Genomic DNA, 13,108 nt, shown 5'->3' on the forward strand with positions numbered 1-13,108 from the left:
AAACACCAGTGAACAGACAATCCCTGCCATCATGGAGCATGTCAAAGGGTGAAAAGTACTAAGGAAAAAAATAAAGACCAGAAGATGAATAAGATGAGTCAGGTAAAAGGTGGAGGTTTTAGAGAAGGCCTCACTGAGAAGGTGACATTTGTGAAAAGGAGGTGAGGAAGTCAAAGATGGGCTGCAAAAGGTTTTGGTCTGAACAAAGAGAAGAGTTGTCCTTTATTGACATGAGAAAGAGGGTAGGAGGAGCAAGTTTGGGGAAGAAAGATCAGAGATCATTTGGGACATGTTAATTGTGACCTGTTGCCAGAACATCCAAGTAGAGATGTCAGGCAGGCATTGGGTGTCTATGTTTGGAGTTTAGGGAAAAGGGTTGAGCTGGAGATACAAATTCCAGATGCATCATAGAGAGGATGGTATTTAAAGTCAATAGGCTGGTAGATTAGTTCACAAAGAATGAGTGCAGCTAGAGAATGCCCCTGACCAACCATGCCTGGGAGGAGAGAAGAAACCAGCAAAGAAGACCAAGAAGAGGAAGAAAACTAAGAATATGGTTTTTGAAGCCAAGACAGACAGTATTTCAAGGATAGAAGGGTCAGCTGGGTCAAATGCTGCAGGTAGATCAGGTAACATGAGAATAGAGAATTGACCACTAGGGTGGGATCGGCATATGGAAGTCACTATGACCTGCAGAAGGGCAGTTTCAATGAGGGGAGGGGTGAAGCCTGATTGAAGTTGGTTCAAGAGAGAATGAGGGAAACTAGAGCCATAAGTGTGGACAACTCATCAGGCTATGTCTTAGTTATCTAGTGCTGCTGTAACAAAAATACCACAAGCGGATGGCCTTAACAAACCGAAATTTACTTTCTCACAGCCTAGTTGGCTAGAAGTCCAAATTCAGGGTGCCAGCTCCAGGGGAAGGCTTTCTCTTTAGGCTCTGGAGAAAGGTCCTTGTCACCAATCTTCTTCTGGTCTAGAAGCTTTTCAGCATGGGGACCCCAGGTTCAAAGGACACGTGCTCCTGGCTCTTCTTGTTTGGTGGTAATTAGGTCCCCCTGTCTCTCTGCTTGCTTCTCTCTTATATATCAAAAGAGATTGACTTAAAACACACCTAATCTTGTAGATTGAGCCCTGCCTCATTAACATCATAGAGGTAGGATTTACAACACGTAGAAAATCAGATGACAAAATGGTGGACACTCACAGGATACTGGGAATCATGGCCTAGCCAAGTTGACACTTATTTTGGGGAGAGACACAATTCAATTCATAGCAGGGTATTTTTAAGGAGAAATATGGGGCAGAGTAGGGTAAAGAAGTCAGGGTAAAGAGAGGGCTTTTTTGTTTCAAAATGGGAGAAATACAAGCATTTTATGGGCTGATGGGACAGTTCCAGTAGAAATGGGGAAAGTGGTGCAGGAGTAAGAAAGATGTTTTCCATGAGGCATGAGGGGATGGAATCTAGGAATGAGGTTAGCATGACATGAGATTTAAAATTAGGCATTTCTAATGGTCTGGGAGTGGCAATGGAGAATGAGGAAGACACCTGCCCCACCTCCCGACCCAGCAGTACAAGAGAAAAAAAGACTACCACATGACAGCCTGCAGGAGAAGCAGCGTCCTCAGGAGAAAGGTTTCCATCTACATGAGAAGGTGAAAGAGCATTTCATAGGAGAGTAGCCTGAGGTGAGAGGAGATCTTGCCGATGACAGAACATGCATTCCAGAACACACAATAGGAGATTTTGGAGTAAGGGATGGCCCAGAAGCCTACACTCCTTGTAGAGATGAACATGAACAGGGATAAAGGGCATGATGAGAGTAGCCCTGATGATCCCAAATTAGAGAGTTGAAGCAAGACTAGGGAGAGGGGGTGTTGGGAAGTGGAGCATGCAGATTTCTGAGGCTGCCTCTTTAGTCCTGCAGATGGAGGGATGGAGGTCAGGGGAGGAGTGGCCTTACCCCTAGGAGCAGCTCCCCCTGATGTCTGCTCCTGGAGAACCCAGGGCCAGCAGAGGGTGCGTCTTACTCTCAGCATTTGTGAGCAGCCTTTTGATCGCTGTTGTGGAGACCCAGGTGCCTTGCATTTAGTCGATGCTCGTATAATTTTAAGTGAATGAATTGTACCATATCCTGGACTTTTAGTCTGGCTTCATCTTCTTCTGGAATAGTGCCACGCAGTACGTTTCATAGTTAGCCTTGAGTTGGTCTGAGAGAGCTTCCCAATCAGGTCTGACTCCTGACTCAGGGTGTCACTTGGGAACTTGTTAGAAATGCAAATTCTCCGCCCCCATCCCAGACCTATTGAATTAGAACCTCAGGGGGTAGAACCCAGCAATGTGGTTTAATGAGCCCCCCAGGTGATTCAGATACTCACTCGAATTTGAAAACATTATGGGTCCACAGGATTCCTGTCAACGTTCATGGTTGAGGCACAGGCCATCCTCCAAGAAAGGTGCTGGCCACTAGTCATTTCGCCGAGGAAGCCAGGCCATAAACCACGAATTTAGAGGCCAACCATGTTTCTTGAGTTTCCAATTCCCGGGACAAACCCTCCATCAATGAAAGGGCAGGTAACACAGGAGTCTGGAACGTTAGCATTTCCTTTGCGAGGTGGATGGAGAATGTGGATCCTCCTCACTATTCTGATAATGGAAGTCTTCCCGGGTGCCCCTTTCTGGTATCACTCATCACACTTGCAGTTAATTGTTTAATCACCTTCCCCCCAGGCAGAAAACTTCATGAGGGAAGGGACTGAGGCTACCATATTCAATGCTGGGTCTATAATGCCTAACACTTGGTTGAACCCAGACCCTACACTTGGTTGACATTTAATAAACGTTGGCTGCATGATACTGAATTGACAGAGCTTTGTAAAATCAATCAAGACATTAATGTGGTGCCAGACTCAGAGACTGGAACTCCCTCAGCCCTTTCACGCCTCTCCCTCTCTCACCCACCTACCTTCCACCCTCTTCTGTCCTGAGGTTTTTACCATACTCACCATCCTAGCTTTGCAACATTTCTGAGAAGTTTCCTTTCAGAAAGTTGTATATGAAGAGAGTAAAATACACTGTGGTATCGTAATACTTTGTAATACCTGGTATGGCAAAATGATAGTCATCATTCTCATTTTTCAAAATTTCCTCAGCTGTTCTTGTACATTTTTTCTTCTAGAGGAATTTCAGAATTGTTTTTGTCAAGACCCACCAATTGATTTTTTTTGGAATTGGATTAAATGTATGGTTTAATTTGGAGTATATTGTTTCTTTATAAAATTAAGTCTTCCTATCCAAGAATATATCTTTCAATTATTCAAGGTTTTTTTTTTTTTTTTTTTTTTAATGTCAATGAAATTTTATGGTTTTCTTCATGTCGTGATCAACTTGATGGCAGTGGGTTTGGTTTTTTGGTTTATATTTCTTCTCTGGTCACTGCTGGTGTATAAAAAAAAAAAGGAAGCTATAAATTTATTGTAAAAAAAAATTTACTGTACTCACTTATTAATCCATGCTACTTTTTGGTTCATTACATGGAGGATACCAAGTAAAATATCATTTTTCTCCATCTTTCTAATATTTGTAACTCATTTCTTGCCTTCCATTGACAACATCCACTGTAATATTGAGAGTCTGATTTGCCTCTTTTCCTTTTTCCTGACATAATGTTTCACCATTCTTAAAAGAAAGTGCTGTTTCTTCTTTTTATAGAGACGTTCTTCAATGTAGGAAGAAAATACATTCTATTCCTATTTTATTAAGAGGTTATATTTTTTTTCCCAAGAAATGGATTTCAAATCTTTTTCAAAGGCCCTTTCAGTGTCTAGCAAGAGAATCAATTTTTTCTCCTTTGACTGCCTTTGACTTTAGATATGATTAATTATAGATTTCCCAATATTTAACCATTGAAACATATTATACTCGGTCACAGTATATTCTTTCAATACCATGCTAGATTTGATTTGCTAATATTTTACTTAGGACTTGGGTATATCTCGTCCTAATGAGTTTTGTTTTTTTTTTTTTTTTAATGAGATAGGTCTGTAGTGGTCTTCTTTATGCTCTCTTTCTCAGGTTTTGATCTACAGATTATATTAATTCCATAATTTGGAATATCTTCTCTGTTCTAGGCTCTAGGAATTATCCACTCCGTAAATGTTTTTTAAATGTGTGAAAGAACTGTCTATAAAACTAGACCGGTGCCTTTTGAATTTTTAAGAATTTTTAGAATCTTTCCTTCTTTATTCAGTATTGCAAATTTTAACTGTCCTTTCAGAGGACCCATTTTGCTGAAATTGCCATATTTATTAACAGGATTAAATAGAGTCATTTCAGATTTTTTAATCCCATCTGTTTTTTCTGTTTTTTTCATTGATCAAACTTTCCAGGAATTCGACTATTTTATTGGTTTTTACAAACAGCTCACTCTTAGATTTATTTATCAATTCTACTGTTTTGAGGGGCTTTCTAACTGATTCATTTCTGCGATCTCTATTGATTCTTTCCCCCAATTTCTTTAGGTTTACTTTGTGGTTGCTAGGTAGGCTTGTATAAGTAATACATTGATCCAGCAAGAGCCCAAGTTTAAACCTCCCCCCCACCTCCACTCCCCCCTTTCCAGCCCTAGCCATGCCCACTCTGGAACCCGGGGTGCTCTATCACCTTCCCCAACTCCCCACTGTCCAGTGCTCCTAGGCCCCAAGTTCTATCTCTGTGTTCTTAAATTATAGCCTCCCCGGGACAAAATTCTACCATTTGTTCAACTTGAACCTTGTTCCACCCTCCACCAAAAAAAGTGTAGCGGCGTTTCCTAAATAAGTTAGTATTTCTTTCCTCTGAACTAAGAAGGGGTTAGAGAAGAGAGATATGCTCTCACGTTCTAAGCAGCCCTCCAGAGGTACTTCAGCTAGCACGCCAATTACCTACTCTGTCCTCAGTGGCCTGATCATAACAAGGCCCCTCTGTCACACCCTGGGACTCTCCAGGAGAACTGTGAACAAATAGAAAGTGGAAAAACCTTCCCCTAAAGTACTGGGATGCTTATTTTATCAGACAACAAGAACTTCCAGATAACCTTAGGAAAGTGGTGCACTTCAACTTTCCAGTGTCTGTTTTTATTTTACTTGATTTAATCTCCAAATATCTTTACCATAACTTCTCACAAATGCTTTTTCGAAGTATGTAGAGTAAAATGTATGAATAAGTTGTTGTTAGTTACCATCGACTCAGTTCCGACCCATGGTGACCCCATATGTGTCAGGGTAGAACCATAGGCTTTTCAATGTCTGATGTTTCGAAGTAGATCACCAGACCTTTCGTCTGAGGTGCCTCTGGGTGGACTTGAACCTCCAACCTTTTGGTTAGCAGCTGAGCACTTTAACCGTTACACCATGCAGGGACTCCCTTATGAATAAGAGACATCAATGCCATTGAAATTGATCATTATTTTTCTGAGACCAGAGACAGGAATAGGAGGGTCCTCCTGGACAGGCCTTACTTCTTCCGGGCCCCTCCCCCTCAGCCACCCTGTGTGAGAAAGATCGGAGCTCTGTGGAGGGAGCAGAAGCCGGGCCCACCCAGGCTCACCTGGTGGGTCGGCCAGGCCACACCCTCGGTGCCAAACCTGACCACTAGGGACCACAGCTGGGTCACTCTAAAGAAAAGAGGGCATGCCTAGCCTTTCTTCCATGTTCCCAGGGGTAGGAGGTGGAGAAATACAAGTGGCCTGGTGGAAAATCAATGGACGTGCCAGGAGCAGTGATGTAATTAGTAGCCCTGCCAGTCAGTGCCCATAAGTGCTTTGTTGAGTACTTCCTGCAAGAAATTAAGCCCCTGTCCAATGGCTTTCCGATAACAAAAATAATGTATCTGAATTTTATTCATTCAGAAATAAATTTCAGTGGCTGTTGCTCTTTACATGTAGCAGCTGAACAGTATTAAATATTTGGATGTCTTTCTGATCATATTTAGAATAATGATGAAAGCCATAAATTACGCCTTCATGAAAGCCTGACGTGTTTATTTATGGCCTGCAATCCATTTTATAGCCCTTTCTTTTAGAGCTTGAGTTGCCAAACAGGATCATTCTAAGCTGGGTAAGAAGAGAACTGCAGAGTCCTCTCTCAGGTTCACCCATCAGGAGCAGGGTCTCGGGTTGAACCTCAGGCCCGAGGTCAGGTGAGGCCCTCCACTTACCAGCGCTGACTGTCACCCACAGTGCCACCTGTTATCCGCGTCTACCCGGAGACCCAGGCACAGGAGCCCGGGGTGGCAGCCAGCCTGAGATGCCACGCAGAGGGCATTCCCATGCCCAGAATCACTTGGCTGAAGAACGGCATGAATGTCTCAACCCAGATGTCTAAACAGCTCTCTCTTTTAGGTAAGAACTGCCCTTGGCGCCCTTCGTGATAGTTCCATCAGGCTGCAGCTGATACTCTTTCCCCAAGAATGGAAATGAAAGGCATGATTCATTTCCAAGTCAGACACATCGGGAGTGAACAAGTGTCCCCTCAAATTTTTCTGGTATCTGGGCTCACAGAGGTCTCACAGGACTTCTGAGAGCAATGATGAGAAGCTGTCAATCAGGTCCAGGGCACACTCAGTTCATTTCTGCTATGCCAGCCCCTCTGGGGCATGTATCAGGGATATTGGCTTCCCTGATATTTTTTAATCCCAGTGTTTCCACAAGGCCCATGAAGAGAATGGGTAGGAAAGTGGCTGGGGTCTGTGGCCAGGCAGGCCACCCTGAGCGCTGTCCTTTCTGCAGCCAATGGAAGTGAACTCCACATCGGCAGCGTTCGGTATGAAGACACCGGGGCATACACCTGCATTGCCAAAAATGAGGTGGGTGTGGACGAAGATATTTCCTCACTCTTCATTGAAGACTCTGCTCGAAAGACCCGTGAGTCCACTCTTTAAGTTCTTCATCAAGTGGTTAGGTGGGTGTTGAGTAGCAAGGGGGGGGCACTGACTGACCAGGGTCACAGCTGCCAATCATGAACCCCCGAAGACAGGGGTAGACCCCATATCTTTCTGTGCACAAAGCTCTGGGGACAGAGGGCACCCAGGGGTGAGCAGACCTCCCTGGAAATTTAGAGTGCTCTGACAACATACACAAGGCAAACTCTATGGGCAGCAGACAGACAGGACCACAAGGACTATCCCATCCCCAGCCTGTCTCATACTTACTCTCTAGCCTAAGCCTCTGCCCCTCACCCGCAAATCCCTCATTCAGTCCCCCCACCAGGCACTGCCATCCCGCAATGGCCCCTGCACGCATGTACAACCATTGGGCATGCGCTGGCCTCTACCCCAGGGATCAGAGCCCACTTGTGTGCTAAGTGTGCTCTTCCTATAGTCCCTGCTCTGCAAATGGGCCTGCAGGTGTGATTTCACAGACACGGTTCTTGGTCACAATCCTTTTCCCTTGGTCAAAGACTGCAAGCTAAGTCTTTATCATCAAAGGGAGATAATCAGAAGTATTTCTGAGGGTCTTCCAAGGGGTAGAATTCTAGTGGAAAAATCAGTTCTCCTATAATCCAGGAAATCTGGGAGAGATGTTGCTCATTCTTTATCACCAATCAAATGTGGGAATCCATTAGGTTTTGTGATCCTAGGGTCTGATCTCAAAGATCCATCAGGTATCAAAAGGATCTCAAGACCTGGAAGCATGTTTATCTCCAGAGTTCCCTTCCCCCAAGTATTATTTCTGGGCAATGAGTGGAGCCAATTCTGTAAATGATGAACTAGGTACCAGTGTGTTCATAAGCTGAATCACTACAGTGAAGGTTTTGACATTGCTTTCTTCTCTCCTTCCCTCAATCATGTTCCCGCATTCCCAATTCTCCACCGCCACAGTTGCAAACATTCTGTGGCGAGAGGAAGGTACCCAGCTTAATTGTTCTATGTTGTGCTTGTGATCACATGTGTTTGTGGTTCCAAAAGGGCCATCCTTCCATGAGCCTCCCTCAGCTTGTCCAGACACCAAGCAGTACCATATGGGGGGCCCACTGTGCCACGTCACCTCTGGATGGGGAGGGGAGGTCAATGCCAAACTGAAATGGCACACATATGGAGTCAGATCCAAAATCTAGTGGTGTCTCTAATGGCAGATGTAAAAATGGAAAGTTTCAATTTAAAGCTGCCTGTAGTTTCCAGCTGAAGTAGACCATTTGGCAGAGATTCCCAGCCAGATCTGGGCCTTAAACATTTTTTCAAACAAAATCCAAAAAACTCACTACTGTTAAGTCGGTTCCGACTCATAGCAACCTCAGAGAGTTTCCGAGGCTGTGAATCTCTACGGAAGCAGACTGCCACATCTTTCTCCAGCAGAGCTGCTGGTGGTTTCGAACCACCACCCTTAAATTAGCAGTAGATCACTTTAACCATTTCGCTACCTGGTATCAATGTTAGGTTTAGCACGTTGTTCATTTTGCACTGGTAAAAAACAAAAGAAGTTGCAGATCCCCTTGAGGGGAGCTGTACCTTAAGGGTACTTTGAGGAAATGCTGAAGAAAAAAGCTACCATGGTATCTGTAAAATTCCATTTTGAACTGTGTAGATTTTAAGGTATGTATTTTAATGATCAATCTTTAGCTAATTAGGTTGAATCAATACTGCCATTTCTGCAAGTCAGAAATGGTTTAGTACTGACAATTTCATTTGGGTCCACCTATACTTTGGAAAGACAGCGCACACCTATGGGAGCTGGTTCCAGAGCCTGAGTCCCTGCTGGGGGCACGTGTGCATGTTGGGCCCCTTTCCTCATCTGTGAGCCTGCAACCAGAGAAGCCAAACCACCTTAAAGTCACATGTTCTCTAGTTTGGGAGGCAAAGCTGGAGAATGAGAAGCAACAGAATGCATTATGCAATTTTAGGGTTCAGTACAAAATCTCCCTCTTTAAAAACCAGTGTTTTTCCTACCTGATTTTTCTCAAGAACTGTGTGTGGTGTTCCCTACAGCCTAGCACACACATGCAAACATGTAATCAGAACAATCTCCTGAGTGTCAGGCACAAAAGCTGAAACAGGGAGTGAAGTAAGGCAGAGGCCAGAAAATGAGGAATTGCTGCCAAAGGGCTCTAGGGGTCCTGGGACAAACAAGTCAGAGCAACAGTTGGTGATCACAGGCCCTCGCTCATGCCTGGGGCTGCCTGAACCACCACGCACCTGAAGAGCTTTTGCTTCATGTCTTTATGAGGTTTGGTTTTTCTAAGGTGAGGTTACTGCAAAAAGGGCTACAGTTTCGAAAGTGGAGAATTACAAAGAATGCGGGGAGGCCTTGTGGAGTGCGGAGCAGGCACAGAGGCCCAAAAGCCCCCTGGCTGGCGCTGTGCTAATAATGTTGGACAGTTAGGTGGTGAACCAATTCTGCTAGGATGCTGAGAAAACCAGTGGATGCCTATACCCTGTGCTGCTGAAACCCGAGGCCCAGAGACAGAGCGACACTGGCCTCAGAGCACTGGCAAATCTCAGTAGGAGAAAAGAGATGATGAGAGTAGACAAAAGCAAAGAAAGCTTCTCACAGCCCTCAGCAGAGGCTAAACTCAGACAGAACCTTCCAGGGGGCCTCCTACGAAGTCAATTATTTGTTGGATGAGTATTTGTTGAGCATCCAGTTCCAGTGCCCACTGTGGGCAAGGTACTGTGCTCAGCCTGTAATATAGCACCAGCTACCAACCCCATGTGGATTCTATTAAGTCTTCAATCTTATGTTGGCTCTTCCAGCTATCGATTTCCCAGGAAGCCCAAGGAAGCAGCTCCTGAGGTCTGTGGTTTACAGGGACTGATCCATTACCAACCCCATGTGGATTCTATTAAGTCTTCAATCTTATGTTGGCTCTTCCAGCTATCGATTTCCCAGGAAGCCCAAGGAAGCAGCTCCTGAGGTCTGTGGTTTACAGGGACTGATCCACTCTGGCCCCTAGGTTTGACTGAAAGAAGTTTGCCAGGTGAGAGAGTATGGAAGAGAAGGTCCTGCTGTGGGCGAGACAGATGGGGTCAGAGCAAACTCATGCTATGTCACCTGCTCCAAACCCCCAGATGCTGTGGGAACAGAGAGCAGGCACTGCAGGTTGCCAGCTTCACCAGGCTGTCCAGCATACCTGCACTCCCATGGGGCTCGCAGTCCTCCCTGGAGTTGCCATCCCCGAGAGGCTGACCTCAAGCTAGAGCCACCTGCCCAGAGCCCCTCGCAGCACAAACCTGGAGCAGCAGGGCTGTATCACAGTCAAGGACCTCAAGCCACACCAGAGGCCACACTCGCTGAGGTCTCCCTGTTGCCAAGGGCCCGAGGCCCAGAAAACTGCCTGCAGAGCTGTTGGGAGGAAGTGCAACTGTTTTCCTGGCTTATCGTTTTCTAACTCACTAAAAACTTAACCCAGATGGGCAATGAAACCAGTGTACTGGTTTTTTCAGCATGAGAAGAAAAAGGGAGTTCATTGTATATTTAATTTTCTTAAAATTTATGGAAGCCTTTTAAATGTTCTAGCTTTAAAATGGAGGGAAGAAGGAAGAAAGGGGAGAGAGAATGAGAACTTCAGCCCTTAGTTATCTGTGTGCCATGTTTACCTTTTATGGAGAGACAGAGTGACGGGACAGAGCCCAGGAGCAAGGGTTTGGAATCCAACCCCAGTTTTAGTACAAAAGCAGGTGGCCTCAACCAAGCCCCTTCCTCTCCTCGGACCTCCATTTTTCTTTAAAATAAGGAGGCTGAACTAGCTGGCCCCTAAGGCCCCTCCTCTGATAGTCTGAGGTAGATCTTCTGCCCAGACAGCCATGGTCCTCAGCCTGGGTGGGAGCAGACAGATGGGTATGACCAAGGCGTGGTCTATGTCCGCCTGGCACAGGGCTGCCACAAAAAATGGGGCAGGACTGAAGTATGAGCTAGCTGTCAAGAAGGAGGAGTTAGCCAGCCCAGACTGGCCAGGACAAAAGAGTACCAGCCACAGGATTCTTTAAAAAACCAGTTGCTGGACTAAACTAAAAGCAAAGAAGTTTCCTGAATACAACTGAATGCTTCAGAGGCCAGAGTAGCAGGGTCTGGAGATCATAGTTTCAGGGAATATCTAGGTCAACTGGCATAACAAAATGTATTAAGACAACATTCTGCATCCCACTTTGGTCAGTGACATCTGGGGTCTTCAACGTTAGCAAGCAGCCATCTAAGATGCATCAGTTGGTCCCAACCCACCTGGAGCAAAGGAGAATGAAGATCACCAAAGGTAAAGATGAGCCCAAGAGACAGAAAGGGCCACATAAACCAGAGACTACATCAGCCTGAGACTGGAAGAACTAAATGGTGCCTGGCTACCGCTAATCACTTCCTTGACAGGGAGCACAACAGAGATTCCCTGATGGAGCAGGAGAACAGTGGGATGCAGATCTCAAATTCTCATTAAAAGACCAGACTTAATGGTCTGACTGAGACTAGTGGAACCCCCGGAGGTCATGGTCCCTGGACCGTCTTAGCCCAAGACTGGAACCATTCCTGAAGCCAACTCTTCAGACAAGGATTGGACTCGACTATAAGACAGAAAACGATAGTGGTGAGGAGCGAGCTTCTTGGCTCAAGTAGACACATGAGCCTATGTGGGCAGCTCCTGTCTGGAGGCGAGACGAGAAGGTAGAGGGGGACAGGAGCTGGTTATATGGACATGGGGAATACAGGGTGGAGAGGAGGAGTGTGCTGTCTCATTAGGGGGAAAGCAGCTAGGAGTACATAGCAAGGTATGTGTAAGTTTTTGTATGAGAGACTGACTTGATTTGTAAACTTTCACTTAAAGCATAATAAAATTTTTAAAAAAGTTGCGTTGAATCCATCTTAACTTATGGCCGCCCTGTGTGTGTCAGTAGAAATGCGCTCCATGGAGTTTTCAATGGCTGGTTTTTCAGAAGCAGATGCCAGGGCTTTCTTCTGAGGTACCTCTGGGTGGACTCGAACCTCCAGCCTTTCTTTTAGCAGCCGAACACGTTACGTGTTTGCTCCACCCAGGGACTCCCAAGCATTTTTAGGACACCATGCTGCAGGGAGTGCTGTTGTATACAGTTGTATTTTAAGAATCAAATAAAGCCTGTGTTTTTTTGGAGTCCTCTGATCCCTTCTGACTGGATTGCTTACAACCAACGATCAAGGGAGGCTTTCAGAACAGGAAAGGTCAAACGTGTCAAAGCCAAACATATGGCCAGCTTTCATTTGGAAACTTGTGTTGGGGACCAGCCCTAGAGGACATAGGGCAGATGTGCATGTCAGGGAGGCCGGCCTCGGCACTGCAGAGTCTGTGATGTGCTTTATTGATTCACAGCCCTCAAGGGCCCTTTCTTCCCATGCCTCACACCCACCACCAAGCCCGGGTGTTTGTAAGCTAGCTGTTCATTACCTCAGCCTGCCTTGACCAGGAAGTTTCATCTTGTGCCTGCACCAGTTGCATCCAAATGCTGAGTTTGTGTGCGCTCAATGTTGCATGTGACCCTGCCTGGGGCCAGCTGCTGGGAGCCTAACTGGAATTGTGTTGGCTTCTTCCAGGCCTCAGTGTGGGAAACATGTTCTATGTCTTCTCTGACAATGGCATTATTGTCATTCACCCCGCGGAGTGTGAGATCCAGAGGCACCTCAAACCCACTGAGAAGATTTTTGTGAGCTATGTAAGTTTCTGTGTCTGAGGCAGCTTCTACATCATACATAGACAAAACCCTAAAAGTCAACCTTTAACCATGTGTGCCACTCTATTTCCGAAATTCCGTTTGCTGCACTTGGTGTAGTTCCAAATTTGTTCCAAGTCTAAGGCTGAGAGTTTCAGTTCTTATTCCTTCATCCAGCAGACACATCCATGTGCTGAGCCCTAGGCAAGGCCCAGGGGTACAGACAGGTTCCTGGTCTCCAGAAATTCACAATCAAATGGTGGAGACAGCAGTGTACACAGACAGCTACCACACAGTGCTGTTACAAGGATATGCAGGGTGCACTGGCAGAGTCAAGGAGGGAGGCCTCTCCTGACCTGGGGAGACAAAGTCAAAGAAGGCTTCTGGTGGAGGTACTGCCTGAACTCAGTTCTGACGCACTAGTAGGAATTGGTGACATGAGATGGAGAACAGAGGCATAAATGGCCC

The 13,108-nt window shown here is 45.7% G+C and overlaps 1 protein-coding gene across 1 annotated transcript in view; it reads left to right on the plus strand.

The window, feature by feature from the left end:
* FSTL4 (follistatin like 4) overlaps window positions 1-13,108 on the plus strand; it is a 495,961-nt gene that overhangs the window by 460,430 nt on the left and 22,423 nt on the right. The window contains exons 10-13 of the mRNA XM_049872391.1: window positions 6,219-6,380; window positions 6,768-6,902; window positions 7,859-7,885; window positions 12,525-12,643. Coding sequence (XP_049728348.1) covers window positions 6,219-6,380; window positions 6,768-6,902; window positions 7,859-7,885; window positions 12,525-12,643 — 443 coding nt within the window. The remainder of the gene's footprint in view (window positions 1-6,218; window positions 6,381-6,767; window positions 6,903-7,858; window positions 7,886-12,524; window positions 12,644-13,108) is intronic.

This window comes from Elephas maximus, chromosome 2 (genome assembly GCF_024166365.1).
Source record: "Elephas maximus indicus isolate mEleMax1 chromosome 2, mEleMax1 primary haplotype, whole genome shotgun sequence".
Classification (NCBI taxonomy): Eukaryota; Metazoa; Chordata; class Mammalia; order Proboscidea; family Elephantidae; genus Elephas; species Elephas maximus.